The sequence below is a fragment of the Astyanax mexicanus genome, chromosome 12 (genome assembly GCF_023375975.1).
Source record: "Astyanax mexicanus isolate ESR-SI-001 chromosome 12, AstMex3_surface, whole genome shotgun sequence".
Lineage (NCBI taxonomy): Eukaryota > Metazoa > Chordata > Actinopteri > Characiformes > Acestrorhamphidae > Astyanax > Astyanax mexicanus.
This window is the reverse complement of record NC_064419.1, coordinates 29,835,695-29,858,075: the sequence shown is the minus strand read 5'-3', so window position 1 is coordinate 29,858,075 and position 22,381 is coordinate 29,835,695. Positions and strand designations below refer to the sequence as shown.

The window sequence follows — 22,381 nt, the reverse complement described above, 5'->3', positions numbered from 1 at the left end:
AATAGAGAGCAAAGGGAAGTTAAGTATCACCCTTTAATCACATTATTATCTGTGTTTTATTTTTCCTGAATTATAAAAAAAACATCATCCATTAGTGAGAGAGACAGACAGATACAGAGATAGACAGAAAGATGGACAGATACAGAGAGAGAGAGAGACAGACAGATACAAAGACATAGACAGAGTGACAGACAGAGTGATGGACAGATAAAGAAATCGAGAGATAGACAGAGAGATAGACAGATACAGAGAGATTGACAGAGAAATAGACAGAGAGATGGACAGAGATAGAGCGACAGAGAAAGAGAGAGATGGACAAAGAGATAGAGAGAGACAGATATGGAGAGATTGACAGAGAAATAGACAGAAAGATGGACAGAGATATACAGATACAGAGAGACAGAGATAAAGAGAGAGAGAGATGGACAGAGATAGAGAGAGACAGATACGGAGAGACAGACAGAGACAGACATATACAGAGAGAGATAGACATATAGAGAAAGATAGACAGAGCGATTGACAGAGATAGAGATAGACAGAGAGATGGACAGAGAGATAGATATAGATAGACAGATACAGAGAGAGAGAGAAAGACAGAGAGAAAGAGCAATAGTCAGAGCGAGAGTCAGAGAGATAGACAGAGAGATAAACAGATATATAGTTAGAGAGATAGACAGAGAGGTAGCTTCAGTCTCTAGGCCAGTGTAAAAGAGGATAACAGGAAGATGACAGAGAGAATCTGAGGGGGCCATTAAAAGAGAACGAGGGAGAATGAAGAAAAAAAAGATGGATAGAGAGAAAGAGTGAAAAACGATATTTCTCATTTCTCTCTCTCCATCTGTGTGTCCTCATTCTTCCTGTGAGCCTTTCAGCCTGACAGCAGCGAGAAGCACCTCCAACAACCCTCAAATACCAACACACACAGACACACACACACACAGACACACACACACAGACACACACACAGACACACACACACAGTTACAGATGCACTCAACCGAGCAGATTCAGTCAACCATACAATAACACTAGCAGCCTGACTCACCCTCACTGACTCACTGTGTATGTGTGTGTGTGCACAACTAAACTGTATTGTGGGTAATGTAGTTTATTGAGTGTGCATATTTAAGTGCTGAACAATAGAAATGTGTGTCTGCAGCATATACCCCATAATAGCATATACCCCAACATGACAAATATCATGGGACTAGTATCATAATTGCAGAAAGTGAAAAACAGCTAAATAAATAATTTTCCACTTCTAGCTCAAACTCCGAGAGCTGACTGTGGGAGGGACAGTGAGCTGCATGCTGGGTAACGTAGTAAACGTGTGTAGTTACCTGACTGCGACCTCGGCGGCGGTAGTTCCTGCGGACAATGTTCTTATAGTTCTCGTTCTTCTTTGTCAGGTAGTAGAAGAGGACGCATTCTGCTACAGTCTGAAAACACACACACACACACACACACACACAAACAAACACACACCCAGTGAATGCTGAGGCGAAGAAAAACGGATCTGACTCAAATAACGATCCGTTTTCCTCAGAACACACAGAAACAGAGGCAGGGGTGAGGGAGGTGTAATAATAACGGGGCAGGTGTACCTTCCTCTCCAGAAACGAGGCAATCAGGCCAAAGTTCTTTGGGTGCTGGATAAACCTGGGGAGAGAGAAAAAAAGAGAGAGAGAGAGAGAGAGAGAGAGAGAGAGAGAGAGAGAGAGAGAGAGAGAGAGAGAGAAATTGTGAGTAAAGGTGAAGCTCATTTCACTTTCACACACCCACACACTTTTTCCACACCCAGCAGAACTCTTTAAAAAATATGATCTGTGTATGATCTGTAGTTCAGTCACACAGGAGTTTTATGTGCATCTCTGATCTAGTAATCAATGTATCAAATTTATCTGATATTTTGATTTGCAATACTGTACCACTTCTCAAAAACACAATATTGATTTTCTTTTTTTTTTTTTCTTAATTTTTTTCCACAATTTACACGGCCAATTACCCAACTCACTAATTAGGACTCCCCCTATCACTAGTAATACCCTAACACACTAGGAGGGTGAAGACTAGCACATGACTCCTCCAATACACGTGAAGTCAGCCCCCGCCTCTTTTTCAGCGACAGCTGATGCAGCATTGTCGAGTAGCATCACAGCGCTAACGCTCGGAGGAAAGCGTAGCGACTCGGTTTCGATACATCAGCTCACAGACGCCCCGTGCTGATCAATATCACCCTATGAGTAATGTGGGGAGAGAGCGTCATCTACCCACCCAGAGAGAGCAAGGCAAATTATGCTCACTCAGGGCAACCTACATGAACAGGATTCGAACCTGTGATCTCCTGATCTCTGCTGCTGCTCCATGCTGTTTACACGCACAGCCTGTGCTGCATTCGTTCACTACTCGCAGCTGTGAAACAATCCAAGTGAACAAACTCATCAACTGATTCGGACCAGAGAAAACTACAGGTGTGACACACGTAACGTGTATAATAGATCACTTTTTGCTTTTTTTAATATCAAGAATTATTAACATCTACAACATGCACATAATTTCTTAACCAATCACAGTGTAGTTTATCAAAATAATAGAGGTTAATCTTTAATCTGGACATTATTACTCTACTTATATTATTAATCAACGCATTTTAATTTTTTACTAAATAGACAGCAATAGTGAAAGTAGTGGTGACTTTCAGAAAAAAGACACACACACACACACACACACAGTCACAATGACTCACTTCCACACTGATACTTTATGAAACTTTGTACAAACTTCAACTCGGCAATCATCAACTCATTTATAAAATATACTGAACACACAAATACTACATAACTCAAAATTATGACTAATATCAAAAACTACATTTCTGTCACCAGCATAAACACACACACACACACACACACACACACGTACTTCTCACGGAAGGTGTTCTTCTCCTGGTCGCTCCACATGTTCATGACCTGTCTGTCTTTGTAAATCTTCATGGGGTCGTCCATCAGACCGTTCATATTAATGAACTTTATCCTCTGCTGCTCAGCATCAAACAGCATCGGAGGAATCACCGCCAGCTGACGCATCTGCTTCTCAGAGTTCTACACACACATCAGAGTGATACGCGGGAGATAAAGTGAGAGAGAGACAGTGTGAGAGGAAGGGTGTACAGAAATATATAAAAATAAAGAAAATATATATATATATATATATATATATATATATATATATATATATATGTATTAAACTGAAGAAATGGCAGTCAGTGAGGATTTTCAGAAAAGACTGAAATGTCACTCTGTGTGTGTGTGTGTGTGTGTAGGAAGTGCATGAGCCGCAAAACCTCCCCAGTTGTGAAACAGACAGTGGTGCAGGGTGCAACAACAAACGTCTAGACCAGAAGTCAGAAACATGGAAGCCACACACACACACACACACACACTGATTATAATATCAGCAAATACGAGTGTGTGTGTGTTTGGGTTCTCACCTCCTGTTCTGAAATGCCGTCTATAATCTCAGACACCTCATGTTCACTACGAGCAGCAGAAGCCAAACCACCACGCTGACCCACCCTGCTGTAATACAGAACACACATGCATTAACACACACACACTAGTAGTGTACACACATGATTGGTTTGGAATCCAGATTATTCATCAGTAAGAACAACTGTCTTAAAACTACTCCTATGTAAGGTCACAGATTTCCATAGCTAATATCATATCAAGGAAACAAATAAATAACAAATTAATAAAGATCATGTAGAGTGGATTGATTTTAGGTGGTGTGTAAAATACTACACTACCCACAATCCCCGGTGGCTTACCTTTGCATGCGCTCCTGTAGCTCCCTCTGTTTGCGGATCTCGGGGAACTGCTTCTCGTAGTACTCTCGGACCTTGCTCTCTTTGGCTCTGCGGCGCGGGTTGTTCTCGATGCGCTCCACCTTCTTCTCCCAAGCCTCCATCAGCTGGTCATAGCGCTGACAAAACTTCTGCTCCTGCACGCACGAGCACACAAAAATGTATTCCTTCTGATCATATTCATCATATAATACTGACTAAATCAAGACCAGCCAGTTTAAAACAATAAACAAAACAATATAAATCGTGCATATAATTTACCCATTGTTTGCGAGCATGATTTCTCCTCTTGAAGTACAGAATGAGCTTCTTCCTCATCACCTGATTTCTAGAAAGAGAGAAACATTCTCCTTCAAACTCCTTCAAGACTGTTGGAAAACCATTTCAGATGACCACCTCTTGAAGCTCATTGAGAGAATGCCAAGAGTGTGCAAAGCAGTAATCAGAGCAAAGGGTGGCTATTTTGAAGAAACTAGAATATATATATATATATATATATATATATATATATATATATATATATGTTTTTTTTTTTTGTTATTTCACCTTTTTTGTTAAGTACATAACTCCACATGTGTTCATTCATAGGTTTGATGCCTTCAGTGAGAATCTACAATGTAAACAGTCATGAAAATAAAGAAAAGTTGCGTCCAAACTTTTGGCCCGTACTGTATTCCTACCCACCCTGTTGCTATGGAAATCTTGCACATCACACATACAGACATATACACACACAGGCTGATGATTAAATTAATCAAACGACTGTAAATAAGTGAACCCACAGGCCTCAACTCAGCAGCAGCTTCAGATCCTTCCAACCAGATCAAACAACTCCAGAACGTGCCTGACTGACTGCCCACCGGACCATTCCCAAATTATGACGTTCAACATTCAACCAGTCATGCCACAACAACTGGTGCTAAGCCTGACTTGCCTAATCGTGACCACCTGGATTACCACATTAACTGCCTAGCAACACCCTCAAGCGACCACCAAGCAACAGCTTCTAGCAACCTGAGGCGACCATGCAGGAACAACATGGACTACTAACTAGCAACACCATGGGACTACCTATCAAACTTCAGCACTTTAGCCAGCTGGTAGCTCTAGCATATCAGCGAGGTAGTGGAAGCCTTTTAGATGGATGCTGCAGGCCAACCAGCCATGGAAGCCATGGCTGTAGCCCTCTAGCTGGCCACTATGGGCCATCAACTAGCATCTGGCACTCTAGATGGCCACTGTAGCCTATTGGCTGGTCACTGTACATCTCTATCTGGCCGCTGTAAACTTAAAGCGGGTAACTGTAGCCTGTTCGCTTGTCACTGTAGTCCTCTAGCCGGTTGCTGTAGACCAGCGGCAGAAGCCCTCTAGCTGGTAACCTTCCAGCCGACTGCTGCAGCCTTTCAGATGGTCGATTTAGCCCTCTAAGTGGCAGAGCTCAAGCTAACCACTGCAGCCTTTCAAGCTCATCTCTATAGCCGTCTAGTCAGTAGCCCTCCGGTCGACCAATGTTGCTGGTAGCCTTCCAGCCGATTGCTTCAGGCCTCTAGCCAGTAGGATTCCAGCGGACTGCTGCAACCTTTCAGCTGGTCGACATAGCTCTCTAGGTGGCAGAGCTCAAGCTGGCCACTGCACTAGCCCTCCAGTAGGCCAATGTAGTCCTCTTGCTGGTAGCCCCCCAAAACAAGACCCTGCAGCTCTAGCTGGTAGGCTTACTTCCAACTGCTGCAGCCGTTTTGCCAAATGCTTCAGTCGGTTGTCCTCCCGCAGGTCAATGCAGCCTTTCAGCTGGTCTCTGTAGCCCTCTAGCCATTAGCCCCTGGTCCACCAATGTGGCCCTCTAGCCGGCAGCCATCCAGCCAGCTGCTGTTGCCTTTAAACTACATGTTCTCAAAATTATCAGGTAACAGTGGAGCGCTGCAGAAGGCAGTGAGATTAGCAGCTGTGTGGGAGTCCTCATTCCTAGAGCTCAACTCACACAAACATTTCAGATTCAGTACAGCCTGCCATGCATCCAGTCACATGTGCCCCGCAGATGAGGCCTACGGTTAACCATTGCGAGCCACAATGAACATTAAATCAGCAACAAAACAGCTCATATCTGCTATTTGTGTTTGTACAATCATGTGTGTAAGATTGGGAGTTACTGAAAAAGAGAGAGAAAAAGAGTGAGAGAGTGAGTGTGTATGTGAGAGAGAAAGATTCCCACCAGCGAGCAGTGCTCAGGTTAATAAAAGACTTTGAGAACAAAGCTCCCAATTGTGTCTGATCAAAGCTTTGCTACACACACACACACACACATATACAGACACACACCTGCTGTGTAATCACTGTGAGAAAATAACAGTAAAATAAAGCAGAAGCTGTGACAGACACACAGAATAAAGCAGACTGTGCCCTGTATGAACTGCCACTCAACATCACTGACTAATTAGAGGGAAGGTTTTCTTTAATAACACTATTTATATCATGTCACGACTAATACAAAAGTATTTTAATAATTACAGCATAACTACAACAAAGTATATTAACACTCCAACAGTCCAAGAAAACAATACCACGACACCAGCAACACAGCAGCACCAGCACAAAACCAACGCTTCGGTAATACAGCCGTAATCACAGCATCATGTTAGCGCAACAACCCACTGCACCAACACAGTAACACCCCCAATGTAGCAGCACCAAGACTCACTCAGCACAACCATGAGTCCAATACATCATTACACCAACACAGTGCAAAAAAAGCACAACCAAAGATATATCTTGGCACCACCACAGTGTCACCCTCATGGTACCAACCTATGAAAAGCCCCAAACTAATACCAGCACAGTGCCAACAACACAATGCCAACACCACAACTACAGCTCCAACCTAGGTACAGGGTCAAACTAGCTTTGACACAGTCCCAACAGCACAAACAAATCTCTAACCTAGGGGCAGCGCCAAAATAGTGCCAGCACAGTGCCAACAGCACAACCACAGCTACAACATAGCACAGACACAGTGCCAACAGCACAACCACATCTCCAACCTAGGGGCAGCGCCAACATAGCACAGACAAAGTACCAACAGCACAACCACAGCTCTAATCGAAGACTTGCACCAACTTGGCACCAACACAGTGACAACAGCACAACCACAGTTCAAACCTAGGGGCAGCGCCAACATAGCACAGACAAAGTACCAACAGCACAACCACAGCTCCAACCTAGGACTAGCACCAACACAGTGCCAACAGCACAACCACAACTCCAACCTAGGACTATCACCAACACAGTGCCAACAGCACAACCACAGCTCCAACCTAGGAACAGCGCCAAACTAGTACCAACACAGTGCCAACAGCACAACCACAGCTCCAACCTAGGAACAGCACCAAACTAGTACCAACACAGTGCCATTAGCACAACCACAGCTCCAACCTAGAGGCAGCGCCAACCTAGTACCAACACAGTGCCAACAGCACAACCACAGCTCCATACTAGCAACAGTGCCAAACTAGTACCAACAAAGTGCCAACAGCACAACGACAGCTCCAACCTAGGAGCCGCGCCAACACAGCACCTTCACAGTGTCAACAGAACAACCACAACACCAATAAAGCACCTTCACAGTGTCAACAGAACAACCACAACACCAATACAGCATCAAAGCAGCGCATCAGCCCTACAGTGATAAAGTAACACCAACATAGTTCTGACACCACAAAAGCACAACCACAGCTTCAATTTGGCACCACCACAGTTTAATGCCTGCAGCAGCAGCACCACAGCAGCAGCACAGTACAACCACAATGCCAATACATGCCCATTAAAGCACTGATATAGAGAGCAAATTAATAAACATAAATAATATTAATAATAATAAAAGAGAGAAATACTTACATCTTGATGTTCTCATGGTACTGCTTCGTGTCAGATGGCTGGTTATACAGCGGCTGAAAGAAAGAGGGAGAGAGGGAGAGAAAGAGAGGGAGAGAGAGCATAGAAGAGATGAAAGCGTTAGAGTTGAGTTTCATAAAGACAGCACCCCCACCCCCCACACACCTCTCCCCCTCCTGATCGAGTCTCTACTCTACTCTTTCTGACTGTTTTCTATCCAAGGTCGGAGCGAGAGACTGAGAACATCAACAACACACAAAAAAAGACCACAGGCCTCATTTCAAACACACACATCCACCATCTACAGCAGTAACACTACACCTGTAATTACTAAACGACCACACACACCAACACACACACGCACACACTCCGCATCTGAGAGAGGGAGGGGTGGCGGTTGGTTTCTTTACGAGGAATTAAAGTGGAAATTGAAACTAATGTTGTAACCTCGGGACATCACTTGTGAAAGGGGAAACCAGAAGGATTTAAAGAGGAAATCCCCCTGGTCTCCTCAATTAACCTCCTGCCCATGATTCACTGAGCTCTCACTGTTCTGCAGATGAGTATCAAACCTCCACTAATGCTGTTTAATCATTAGCACAATCAGGCACATGCTGCTACCTGAGAAACACGAGGCACTGTGTGTGTGTGTGTGTGTGTGTGTGTTGTATTGAATGGATGGATGGATGGATAACTCACATGCGTGCCTCAGTTTAAATCATCCACAGTAGTGAACAGGAGTATCTATCATCTTGTTTACATCAGCGAGAGTACATTACATATAATTAACATCAGCTCCAGCAATCACACACACACACACACACACACACACACACAGACACAGACACAGTAATATCCCTAACAGCACTGAGCTAACATCAGATAAACATGATAAGATTAACTGAGGTCAGGCATATCAAAATAACAGTTTTGTAATGGAAAGTAGGGCTAGGCGATATGGCCCTAAAATAATATCATGATATTTTTATAATATATTGGTCTTTTTGCAATAACGATTCTCTTGACGATATGATTTATGATAAATAATTTCAAAAATACACTACCGCAAAAAAATATATATAAAATAGCACTTTAAAATAAGGCTCCTTTAAAAAAGTGTTTATAAGTAGTTTATAAAGCAGTTTATTAATGGTTAATATTAGGTTATAAAATATTCATAAGGAGTTACAACCCATAAATAGATAGATCACCAAATAGTGATACCACCTTCATTTACACTGTTAAACCTCAGATCTTACTAGACGCTTATCTTACTTTGTCTTTTGCATCAGTCATTATTAACATTTCTGTTAATAACTTTATTCACTAAACTATAATAACATATTAAATGACTAAACTGACTTTCTGTTAGTTTATCTTTACAGTTGTTCTTTCTATTTGTGTTGTAAGTTAATGTTTTTAAAGTATTTAAAACTTAATTTATAACCATTAACCATTTAAAAACCCTTTATAAAAGAGCATTATTTTAAAGTGATACCTTGCATACAATATGATGGATATGACATACCCTTAACTTGGATATAAAAAAATACAAGAATTCCTTTAATTTGTAACAGAGGTCAATGATTCATAACGTCATGATACTAATAATGCACTCCAAATATCTCCATATATCCAGGATTAAAGTAAAATAAATGATACTGGACAGATACAATCTGTCTCTAGTAGATATATAATGGGAAATGAGAACAGTGCGATTTTTTCTTTTGCTAAAAACAGAAAAAACTTAGTACCCTGATGTGATACTTGAAGTGGGTGATGTATTTCAGGGTATAATATTCACTATATTCAAAAATGTTGGCGATATTATTGGTAAGGATACAATATGGCACACCCCTAGTGGGGAGGATCCTGGTTTTGGTTTGATGGATCGATTATTTGGACCCTAAATCCCAAAACTTCAGCTTAAAGAGTAGTTACAGAACTTAATCTTTAACTGACATCAGCTCAACTAGGTTATAAGCTAAGTTAGAGTAATTAACATCTAGCATCAGCCTTAATAATTAATAAGACCAATATCTGTTAGCAGGGAGAGTAGTAAAAATCCAGTTGATATTAGGTAGAACAGTTACTATGTAATATAATTTAGAGTAGTGAAAAAGAGTATCTATCAACTTGTTGGCATAATTTGGAGTACATTACATATAATTAACATCAGCTCCAGCAATCACTAGAAACATTTAGCCAACATCATTTTAAGCAGTTAATTTCCCATGGTAACATCTATCTTACATCAGCTAGAGCAGTTAAATAGCTAGACTCATAAATGATCAGCTACCATCTAGAGAAGTTAACATCTAGCTAACATCAGCTACAACAAGTGAAGTTCCTGGTGCGTTTTTAGAGGGCTGACAGTGCAAGACTGTTACCCTAGCACCTCCAGTTCTCCAGATATCATCTCTTAACTGCTGCTACTGACGACTACAGGTTTGCCCAAATCACAAGCCCCTCCTGTTTCTCCACCCACTGCACTCTGATTGGATGCTTCCACATTTACAGTGGGTTTACAAACGACAGTAAATAAGAAAAGCTCTAGAGAGAGAGAGAGTGTGATTATGAATGAGCAGTTCAGACTCACCAGCTCCACTCGGGGTCCGAGTCCCTCCAGGATACGGTGCGCCTCCTCAGCCTTTTTCTGTTCAGGAAACACACACACACACACACACACACACACACACACACACACACACACACACACACACACACACACACACACACACACATACACATACACATACACACACACACACACACACACACACACACCCACACAAACGTCAACAGTCTGGCCCAACTTTTCTGGTCTCCAAGGTAACAAGCACGTCTCATTCGCGCTGGTGTTCAATCATCAACAATGGAGCGCACACTGACCGCTAGTAGAGCTCAACACACTGCACACCAACTCCCATCTCTCCCTCTCACAGGCTGTAGGAGCACAGAGCGGGAGAGAGAGAGAGGGAGAGAGAGAGAGAGAGAGAGAGAGAGAGAGAGAGAGAGAGAGCAAAAGAGAAAGAGAGATGGACAGCAGTATGGGATGGTGGCATACAGAACTGTGCCTCTAATCCTATTAGATGAAAGAGTGAGCAAGAAAGCAAGAAATAAAGAGGCAGAGAGAGAGAGAGAGACAGAGTGCTGGCAGCTATTTTTTTTTTCCTCCTAATTAAACCAGATCTGTTTGGCGACCCCTCACACAACCTAAACATAAAAGAACCAGTAGACGTACACACTGAGCAAAACACACACACGCCTCAAATACCCTCAAAAACCTTATACTGGCTCCTTAATTTCACATTTTCCATTCAGGTCTAGTGAGGAAGCTACATTAGCTACACATAGCTAATCAGTAAAGTGGATGAGTAGGAAAACAACACTTCAGATAATAAGCTATGGGAGAAAAAAAAAGATAGCTGCTTAGTTGACAGTATATCAGTTTAGATTCAGATTAGTTCAACCGCTACAAAAAAGCCTAAATGGCTATTTAGCTAAAAAAGTGTCTCTATTCAGATGGGTACAAACATCATTAGCTGTCTTATCAGCTAGAAAAAGCTAATAAGAGCGATAGATAGATGGTTATTGGGCCAGAAGCTTGTTGCTAGTAAGTTAGCTAGTAATATAGTATCATTTTAGGATTAGGATTATAAGGCTTACTATTAATGAATATCTATTTTCATAAAGCGCAGCAAATAAAGCGTCACTAGTAATAAGCACACTTGAAGTGAACAAGGGAGTCGCAGGTCTTGCAGCTGTGGGTGGTGATGGGGGAGGGCTAAATAAACAAAATTTTAATTCTTTATATATATAAAAAAAATTCCTTTAAACTCAAGTGAGTGCTGGATGTTAATCTAAACAGATTTCTCTCCTGAAAACTGTTTATTTATATTAGTGAGTAAAGCACTTCCTTTTATTTACAGTAAGCTCCAGTTAGCAGCGCTAGTCAAGCCCGAATAGCAGCGCTAGCCAGCCACGGTTAGCAGTGCTAGCCAGCCGCGGTTAGCGCTAGTAAATGCCGCCTGACAGCGCTACACTGAGGAACCCTGAGTGTTCCTGTAACCCAGGGTCCTATCAGCTAGCAGTTTATCCCACGTAGCTTATTTTAACACAGTAAACGTGCAGACTATAGTCTAATATACTCACCTCTGATCTAAGCTAAGGCTGGAGAGACTTCACTGAAACACCCTTAAAACACCCTACTTCAGTGGAGTGGCATTACTGTTCCTTACAAGCTGACCGGTAGAATTCATACATAAGGTGCACCAGATTATAAGGTACACTATCGATTTTTGGGCAAAATAAAAGGGATTTTGAGTGAGAAAAAATAAAAATAAAAAAAGCCATCTCATCTCAGGTAAAAGGACAGTTAGTTAGAATCAACAGCTCATCAACTACATTAAAGGCTAGTTAGACAGCTACAAATTTGGCTAGTTATATACAAATATTTAGCTGTAAATGCAGCTAGTTAGACAGCTACAGTAAATGCAAATGGATAAATATCTCATCAGCTAGAAGGGAGGTTACTTAGACAAAGGAAAGGCGAGAAGAGCGCTAATAAGCTAAAAACATGTGTAGTTGGACAGATAAATGTATAGCTGATTAGTTAAAATTGTGGCTACTCAGACATAGACAGAAAGATATATTGCTAATCAGCTAATAATGTGGCTAGTTAGACAACTAGAAGGAAAGCTAGCCATTTAATTAACTGGAATCAGCTTAACAGACAGCTAGTCACCTAGATATATGGCTAGATCAGGTAGAAATGTGGCTAGATAGATAGCTACATAGATGATGGAACAAATCGACAACAAATCAGTTTGAAAATGAGCTAGTTAAACAGTGAAATTATTAGCAAATCCAGAAATATATTTGGTCAGTCAGACAGCTAATATATATATAGCTAATGAGATAGAAAAGTAAAACCACATTTCTCTTTGATTAGGAGCTATTTGTGTAGCTGTCTATGTAGTCTAGACTGACAGCTACATATATGCTGCATATATTAGTCAGCTAGCAATGCGGCTAGTGGCTTAGACAGCTAAATTGATAGCTAAGCAGTTAGAAATCTGGCTAAATATAAAGAAATGTGTGAAATGCGTCTGGTTAAACAGATAAATAGAAAAAGGCTACACCACTAGAAATGTGGCTAGTTAGATAATTATACAATTACCAAGTTAGCTAGCTTTCAACTTTGGTTTAAATAAGGGTTAGTTAATACAAACTGATCATAAATAAGCCTGTAGGTTTCTTGGTTCTACATCGTACCATGACAACTGTGGTGTTCATAACTAAAGAACAGAAAGTAAAGAAGCTATTGAAAAGCTAGATGATGACTAACAAACTGTGCATCACTAAACGATCTACTGCACACATTCATGGCAGAGTTACAAGAGAGGGGTTTCTGATAAAGTGGCCAGGCTGGGAGGGTTGTAACTGAGCAGAGTTTCTCCAGAAGAGGGAGCAGCAGCACCAGGCATGAGCTGTGTGCTGCTGTGCTGCTTTGCCACTGAATGAGTAAAAACAGTTGTTACAGGCTCTGAGCTGCAGTTCTGCTCTGCAGACAGACTGCTGTGCTTTATGGGAGGGAAACGCTCCAGGGTGTGAGAGAGAGAAAGAGAGAGAGAGCAGAAGAGAGAAAGAGAGAGAGAGTGTGTGTGTGTGTGTGTGTGCGCAGAAGTATGCTATGGAATGATTCAGCACATCTGGCTGCATTGAGTCATAAACAGGGTTGGGGGTTCACAGTGCACTGAGTTCAATTCTAATCAGATTACTCTATATTACTCACTATAGGCACTACAGGGGCTCTATTTATACATACACTATATGAGACAAAAGTATTGGGACGCCTGCTTAAACAGTGTTCGTTTTGATAGTAGAAGTACTACAAAAACAGTCTCTGCTGTAAAATAGGAAATGGTTTTATACAAACTATTATTATTTCCTATAAATTAAAAAATATGATTTTATATTATATATATATATATATATATATATATATATATATATATATATATATATATATATATATATATATATATATATATATATATGATTTAGCTTAGATTCTCTGCCCAAGAAAATAACCTGTGAGGTAGGTGTCTGTTTTTTATAAGCTTTTAAATTTTATATAAAGCTATCATGTGATACTCCCAATATAGCAAAGTAACAAATCAAACTGTTTTTTTTTTTGTTTTTTTAAGTTGCACAAGTGCGCAGTGCAGACTCCACTACTCAGTATATTGTTGCATTTATACTGCTCCGTCGCGTCAACGCACATGATCGCACTGCCCCCTCCAACTGGTCACATGTGGTCATGACAAAAGCGTTCCCTGCGTCGTCCAATTAAATCGTTTTAATAAATGGGAAATAATTTTAGACAAACTATTATTATTTCCTATAAATTAAAAAATATGAATGTGTATTTATTTATATATATATATATATATATAGATATTTAGATATATTGAGTTTTATTACAATATACAGTGATCAGCATATAGGCTAACAAAAGCAAACTTTCCCAATTAAATTATATATGAATATTTTAAAAACCCACCAGAAACCTCAGCTATCTCTGCAGCCTTTTCTTCTCGCTGTATTACGCTGAGTCGATTCCCTGTAAATCAGCAGGGGTTTAACATAAAAGGCAGGGAATCCTGAAACTTCTCTTCCAGGCTTCTCTGGACGCTTGAAAGTGGAACTAAAACATTTTCATACACTGCACTTATCAGGCGAACACCTACATTCATTGCATCGCATCCCCCACACTCAACACATCGTACCCATGATGCACTGCATGACTGCGTCTGATGGAGGTGGTGCTTCCCATTGGAAATGAATAGGATACGCCCCTGTGCTTTGTTGCGACGGAGCAGTGTAAATGCAGCGTTACACACCTGACTTGCAGCGCAGTGCAGAGCATAGCCTTATTACTGTTTTTGTGTGTTTTTGCAATTAAGACTATAAGCTCAATTTAAAAAATATGCTTGTTTAGAATTTATTTTCTATTCTTAAACCATGTTAAACAATGTTATATTAGATTAGAGGAAAGTCATCCAGACATCCTTCTTGTAGCCTAATTTACCAATGTTTAGGAGATTTGTTTTTAATCATATTTTTTTCTTAAATAATAGATCAGTTTTGACACTCTACTTACTAAAAAAAATGTCGTATTTGATTAAATTTAGCAGCAAAAGCTTCAGTGAGGTCAGAATATTGGATGTTCACAAAATCTCACCTAACCCTAAACTCTAGAACTCTAGAAATGTAGAATGTTTAGGGGGAAACCCGAAACTCAGCGAACCACGCCAATAATAGAACACAGAACAAAGTCAGTAGATAGAGAGTAGTGTAGTGTGTTGTGTCGTGTCGTGGCGTGTAGTGTAGTATAGTGTGTAGTGTAGTGTAGTGTGTAGTGTAGTGTAGTATAGCGTAGTGTAGTGTTGTATAGTGTGTAGTGTAGTGTTGTATTGTGTAGTGTAGTGTCGTGTAGTGTAGTATAGTGTGTAGTGTAGTGTAGTAGTCTGTAGTGTAGTGTAGCGTAGTATAGTGTGTAGTGTAGTGCAGTGCGTGTAGTATAGTGTGTAGTGTAGTGTAGTATAGCGTAGTGTAGTGTTGTATAGTGTGTAGTGTAGTGTCGTGTAGTGTCGTGTAGTGTGTAGTGTTGTATAGCGTAGTGTAGTGTTGTATAGTGTGTAATGTAGCGTTGTATAGCGTAGTGTAGTGTCGTGTAGTGTGTAGTGTAGTATAGTGTGTAGTGTAGTGTAGCGTAGTATAGTGTGTAGTGTAGTGCGTGTAGTATAGTGTGTAGTGTAGTGTAGTGTCGTGTAGTATAGTGTGTAGTGTAGTGTAGTATAGCGTAGTGTTGTATAGTGTGTAGTGTAGTGTCGTGTAGTGTGTAGTGTTTAGTGTAGTGTTGTATAGCGTAGTGTAGTGTCGTGTAGTGTAGTGTGTAGTGCCGTGTGTAGCGTGTTGTGTAGTGTCGTGTAGTGTAGTACAGCATAGTGTAGTGTTGTATAGTGTGTAGTATAGTGTGTAGTGTAGTGTAGTATAGCGTAGTGTAGTGTTGTATAGTGTGTAGTGTAGTGTCGTGTAGTGTGTAGTGTAGTGTGTAGTGCCGTGTGTAGCGTAGTGTAGTGTGTCGTGTAGTGTCGTGTAGTGTAGTACAGCATAGTGTAGTGTTGTATAGTGTGTAGTGTCGTGTCGTGTAGTGTGTAGTGTCGTGTCGTGTAGTGTAGTGTAGCGTAGTGTGGTGTAGCGTAGTGTGGTGTAGTGTAGTATAGCATAGTGTAGTGTTGTATAGTGTGTAGTGTCTTGTCGTGTTGTGTCCTGTAGTGTAATGTAGTGTAGTGTAGTGTGGTGTAGCGTAGTGTGGTGTAGTGTAGTATAGCATAGTGTAGTGTTTTATAGTGTGTAGTGTCTTGTCGTGTTGTGTCCTGTAGTGTAATGTAGTGTAGCGTAGTGTGGTGTAGCGTAGTGTGGTGTAGTGTAGTATAGCATAGTGTAGTGTTGTATAGTGTGTAGTGTCTTGTCGTGTTGTGTCCTGTAGTGTAATGTAGTGTAGTGTAGTGCAGCGTAGGCTATTGCTCTTACCCGGTTCTCATCGTAGATGATCTGCACCAGGCTGCGGTGTTTGGCCTCGCTGGGCGGAGGAGAAATGCTGCGCTCCGGCTCCTGGGGCTTCGCCGCCTCCTCCTCCAGCTGTTGCTAAATAGAGGAGAAATAAGGAGATGAGGAGAAGTCAGAGACGTTCTCAACTCTCACAATTCAGCAACTCTAACTCTGACTAAAGGTCAAGTCAGGGGCCGTTAGAGGGGAACCAGCAGAAGCAGAAGTGAGCAGAGATGAGTAAAAGCTGAGGCAGATTTCCAGTGTAGCTTCCTCAGAAACGGCCTGGCAAAACCCCAACAACCCAATCAGAGCATCCAGCTACACACACTCCGGCTACCGGCCCACTTCCTCCTGCTTCACATGGAAGTCATTCTGAATAAGAGCATCAGCCAAATTACGTATATGTAAATGAGCGTGTAAAAGTGGTGTAAAAATAACTGAAGTTGGCAGTTCAAGTGCATATTTTGTACAAATGCACTAAATATTTGGCAATCAAAATTATATAGGTGTAAATGTTTTCTTTGAGTTTTTTTTTCAGCAATGGGGGCCGACCCACACATTTTGCAGCTGTTTACTTATGTAGCAGAAACACAGTACTGTGCTTAGTTTGCGTGACTCCTGGCATGTTCAATATATATATATAAACAATATAAATAATATAAAATAAACATACATTCAGGCTGTTCAATGTATTTCATTTAATAAATATTTATAAAACATAGCGTTTTATTTAAAGGCAATACAAAAATACATTCAGAATATTCTATTCATTTCATTTAATAAATATTTATAAAATTGAGCTTTTTATTTGAAAGGCAATTCAAAAATACCTTTAGAATACTCAATTTACTTCATTTAATAAATATTTATAAACTTGAGCTTTTTATTTGATAAAGCAATAGAAAAATAAATGTAGAATATTTAAATTACTTAATTTAATAAATATTTATATTTATTATATTTATTTAAAGGCAATACAAAAATAAATTCAGAATATTACATGTATTTCATTTAAATAAATATTTATAAAAAGTAGCTTTTTATTTGAAAGGCAATAGAAAAATACATTCAGGATATTCAATTTCATTTAAATAAATATTTATACAATCTAGCTTTTATTTGAAAAGCAATAGAAAAATACATTCAGGCTATTTAATTTCATTTAAACAAATATTTATAAAGTTTAGCTTTTTATTTAAAAGGAAAAAAAACATGTTCAGAATTTGGATAACTTGTGCATTTTATTTGGTTTTCAGTGTATCTATTATACTGTACTACAGAAACCCTGCTAATATCTACAGGCTCATATTTACTGTTTAGATGGGCAACTCTAAGAACATCACTCAGTTTCCACCTGGTCACTTCATGTGACTAGTGTCTGGACTGTATCCTGAAGGGATTTTAACCACATGAATTTACACTTGGTTGCCAAATATGTCACCGGTGAGTCAGACTGAAATCTGACTGGTGTGTGTAACAAAATACACAAACCCGCTCATTATGTGGCAACCAGTTGTTTATCTGTTCATGAGTTGGACGTGTTTACACTGCTACAATATGTAGGTCAAATGTGTCTCAGACCTCCTGTACCTGAAGTGGCTTCAGTGATGAGATCTGTATCTGTTTTAATAGTGTATTGGGTGCATCTACACAACATGTATGCTTATGTGGCTTGGCCAATCCAGGTATAATCCTGATAATCAGAGATCAGAAGTAAAATGGGTCTAAATATACAGTGTGAATATTATTTGTAAACCAAACATCAATTAGAAATTGTGTTGGACAGGCAAAAAAACACTACAGAAAGTAGTTGTTTTTCATCCCTGTGTTCAATATAACATCTCCATAGCTCTAGTGAAGGTTTAGTACTGTGTTTTTTTTAACTATAAGGGGCACAAAAAATCCTGCAATTTTCCCAAAAATCAGCAGTGAATTTTACTGGTAGCCACTAATCGCTATTTCCCCATTCAGAGGTGAGTATTATCGGTCTGTAGCCTGCTCCTAACCCCCAGCTATTACTGCTGGAGCAGAATTAGCACTACCCCCTAACCACACTAGATATTTCGCTGTCAGAGGTGAGTATTAATTGGCCTGTAGCCAGCCCCTAACCCTGGCTAGCACTGCTGGAACAGCATTAGCATTACATGCTAACTGCGCTAGCTCTTTCGCCATTCAGAGGTGAGTATATCGGACTGTAGCCTGCGCATTAACTGTGTTAAAACAAACTATGTGGAAAAAAGCCTTAGCTAATAAGCCCTTCCCCTGGCTTACCGGAACACTCAGGGTTCCTCAGTGTAGCGCTGTTGAGCGGCATTGGCCAGGAGCTGCTAGCAGTTAGCGGCTAATGCTAATGCTCCAGCCTTAGTGCTGGAGAAATTCAGGAATCTAATCTTAGCTTACTGTAAATAAACACAAGCGCTTAACTCACATAAATACACAGTTTTCAAGAGAGAAATCTGTGTAGATTAATATCAAGTGCTTGTTTATCTTTAAAAGAAAACACCCAGCAGTGAGACCTGCTGAGTTAGAATTAGATTTCCTTACAGTGTCTCTTAAAATGCACCTTATAATCCAGTGTGCCTTATGTATGAAAATAGACCAAAACAGACCAGAAAATGACCAGAGTTTCATTGATATTGTGCCTTATAATCCAGAGCGCCTTTTAGTGGCAGGTAATAATCATAGTTTCATAGGTTTTGTAAATCAGAGCTTAATGATGGTAAATCAGGTGAGCTGTTAAAGGAATTTTACACATCCTCTGGGGAGCTGGATGAGCAGGAATGTGTGCAGAAAGGTGATCTGTGCCAAATCACACTTTCCAAACATCTTGGGCCTCTGTGGGACTCTCACAGGGGCTCCTATAGAGCACACGATGATCCATCACTCCAGTATGTATATACAGTGTGCTGTGTTACGTACGGGTGGGTGTGGATAAGCATCAGGGAAAGACAGTGTGGCATTTTGAAGCCCACCGCTGTGTGAGAGAAAATAAATGAGCCATCCAGCATGGCCACACTTTCTCACACACACACACACACACACACACACACACACACACACACACACAAATCTGATACTCTCACTCTTCTGTCTTCTCTTTCTCTCTCTCTTTCGCTCTGTGTAAAAGAAGGTTTACCACACAGCTTAACAGCCCAGATGGTTTAGTGCTTGAAGGAGACCAGAGGGAATGACAGAGAAAAGAGAGAGAGAAAGAGAGAGAAAGAGAGAGAGAGAGAGAAGAAGAAGAGGGACTGCTCAGTGTATTACGGAACTGAAAAAGGAAGATCACTCCTCTTTAAAAGTCTGTGTGTGTGTGAGAGAGAAAGAAAAAATAAGGAAAAAAGTCTACGAGAAAGAAATAAAGAAAGATAGAGAGAAAAGAAAAGAAGAGGAAGATAGGGAAGAAAAAACGTAAGCAAAAAAAAAAGGAGAGAGATTAAGAGAGTGGGAAAGTGAAAGAAAGTAAGAGAAAGAGAGGGGGAGGGGGATGAATGGAGGAAGATGGACTGTAATGTGTTACTAAGACAAAGTAACAGGATGATTGATGATTCTCGCTGTTTGGCGGCAGTGAAAAAGCGCGAGTCAGCAGACGGGAGAACAGAGAGACGTATAACAGTCTGCAGTTACTTTCGCACTCAGCCAGCAGCTCAGTGTGATGTTTATTATTTACACGCTGTTCTCACTTCAGACATCGCTTCTGTAGAACTCTCTCTCTCAGGTTGTCAGCAAATGCATGTGTACAGCTGCCTATACGCTTCATACACCTACGTCACTATCGTCTTCCAAAGCGAGGCTGTGGGGTACGGAAACAGCGTTGGACTGGTGGGTTCTAGCAATGCTGTCTCACTGCTGCTTTCCCAAATGCACTTCTTCAAAAAGAAAGAAATCTTAGAAGTCAAACCTTCCATATTTTCCCCAAAGATCCTGGTTGAGGCTAGCCATATTAATATTTCTCAGCGAGACGATTTAGCCAGATGAATGTAAGCAGAGAGACAGCAAAACAGCTAAACACGGTTCTCTGACTAGGAATTGATTACCCTGAACTGGTTATTTTCTTAGTTTAACGTCATAACGTTAGTCAAGCCTCTTTAGAATAGCCTGCTTAGCTATCTGACGCTAGTTAATATTCTACCATGGGGAGCTTGGTCTCACAAGAGTGTACACTTGCATGCTTAGCTGGACTGTATTTGGCTGTATTTAACAGTCATGTTAATATTTATTTTATGTCTGATTTAATATTACTTATTAAGAAAGTTCGGAACACTTTATAAAACAGTGTTTCTTTATGACACTGATTGGAATGTGAAAGTGGAAGCAGGACACTGTGGTCACATTATTTCCTTGGAGAGATTGCTCAGTGAAGCCTGTAGGGGGGACTGTAGTTAGACGAACTACAGGGTATTTTTCTACAGGCACTAAATTAGTTAGTAACTAACTAGTTAGCAATCAGGTGAGTTTCCAATACAGCAAACAAAGGCGATTACCTAGCCAACATACCTTCTACATTGTGCATATAGCTCTCAATCCTGTTGCTGTAGCCTTTTATTAAAACAGCACCAAAAATCTTTCACTTATTTTGTTTGCCCATTTTCCGACTGCTTTTATCGTTAATTCAGGAAGGTGTGTGAGGTTAGTTGTGCACACAGTCGCTGCCATTTAAACTGGTAGATATTCTGTCGGCTTTCTTCTTTGTCTTGGAATTTCTGGTTTAGGAGCATAGCCCCCCAGCCTCGCTTTTGTTTCAACATGGCCGTTTAGTGAATAAGATGCATGGGGTTGTGCTTATAGCAGAATTTGTATTTACTGCAGTGGAGTAAATGTCAATTTCATGCCTCTACTGGAGAGGAAGCCTGGGAGCAAAAATTACCAGTTGATTCAATCCAGTATCTCAGCATCAGGGCAGAGTCATTTTTATATTTTTAATCCCAATCCAGTTTAAAGTGTTTGTTTTCACCACTGTGTAAGCCTCTGGTGGCATTATTAAAAGAGATTAATGCCCAGCCGGCAGAACTCAGTTCTCAGATGGTAAAATGAAGAGCTTAGTTGAAGTCTGCAATGTGGAACTATTTAACAGTGGGACATAAAAACATTGTATAACACCTGAAACTAAACAAAACTATAAAAATAAACATTCTACATTATTTACTAAAGAGACGCAATGAATTAAAAGATTTGGCCAAAACCGTAACCGAACAAAATCAAACATTTGGCTAAGGAAGTTATTTCTCAAGGACTCTTACAGGTTTAATGTTGTGTGCCTACTCAAGTCAGGGATTAAATCCTAGTTTGACATTAATAAAGGAAGAAAGAAAGAAAGAAAGAAAGAAAGAAAGAGAGAGAGAGAGAGAGAGAGAGAGAGAGAGAGAGAGCAAGCAAGAGAAAGAAAGAGTGGGTGAGAGGGCGAGGAAGAGAGAGATAAGAAAAAAACCCGAACCAAAATAAAAGCACGCTCTCCTGCAGGAGTTCCTGTTTATAGTCTGGTATATTTTTAACCTACTTTTCTTTCACTGGAATACGGCATGCAGAAGCAGAGGCAGAGGCAGACGCAGAAGCAGGAGGAGTAGGAGGAGGAGGAGGAGGAGGAGGGAGGAGGAGGAGGGAGGAGTGGAAAAGTGTGTGTAATTGTGTGGCGAGTTTGAGGCCTGCTGAGTGAGTATTTAACCACGCCATAATCACACCACTGCTTTTCCCTTTTTTCTGTCCCACACACTCCATTAACTACCCCGGACAGAAACACAGCGCACACGAGGAGTCAGACACACACCATGACAGGAAAAAATGGAAACATTATACTGACATTATACCTCTAGATCTTGAGGATTTCTCTTCAAGCATAACATAGAAAGCTTTCATGTTTCATAAGGAACATTACTGAAAAGCATAATTGTCATAGAAAATATATTTTCTAAAAAACTATTTTGTTAAATCTGCTAATGTCAAAATATAATGAAGAAAATCATAAAATTGGCTTTTTCCTGAACTTCATTTTAAAATCCATATTTTCCTGAA

At 40.4% G+C, this 22,381-nt stretch overlaps 1 protein-coding gene across 3 annotated transcripts in view; it reads right to left on the bottom strand.

Annotated features, from left to right (window-relative positions):
• ncor2 (nuclear receptor corepressor 2) overlaps positions 1–22,381 on the bottom strand; it is a 172,203-nt gene that overhangs the window by 68,764 nt on the left and 81,058 nt on the right. For all 3 annotated transcript variants that reach the window (XM_049486156.1, XM_049486157.1, XM_049486158.1), the window contains exons 6-14: positions 16,355–16,468; positions 10,350–10,406; positions 7,754–7,806; positions 4,127–4,193; positions 3,830–4,002; positions 3,491–3,578; positions 2,923–3,101; positions 1,605–1,659; positions 1,341–1,439 (exon numbers count right to left, since the gene is read on the bottom strand). In XM_049486156.1, the coding sequence (XP_049342113.1) occupies positions 1,341–1,439; positions 1,605–1,659; positions 2,923–3,101; positions 3,491–3,578; positions 3,830–4,002; positions 4,127–4,193; positions 7,754–7,806; positions 10,350–10,406; positions 16,355–16,468 (885 nt within the window). The remainder of the gene's footprint in view (positions 1–1,340; positions 1,440–1,604; positions 1,660–2,922; positions 3,102–3,490; positions 3,579–3,829; positions 4,003–4,126; positions 4,194–7,753; positions 7,807–10,349; positions 10,407–16,354; positions 16,469–22,381) is intronic.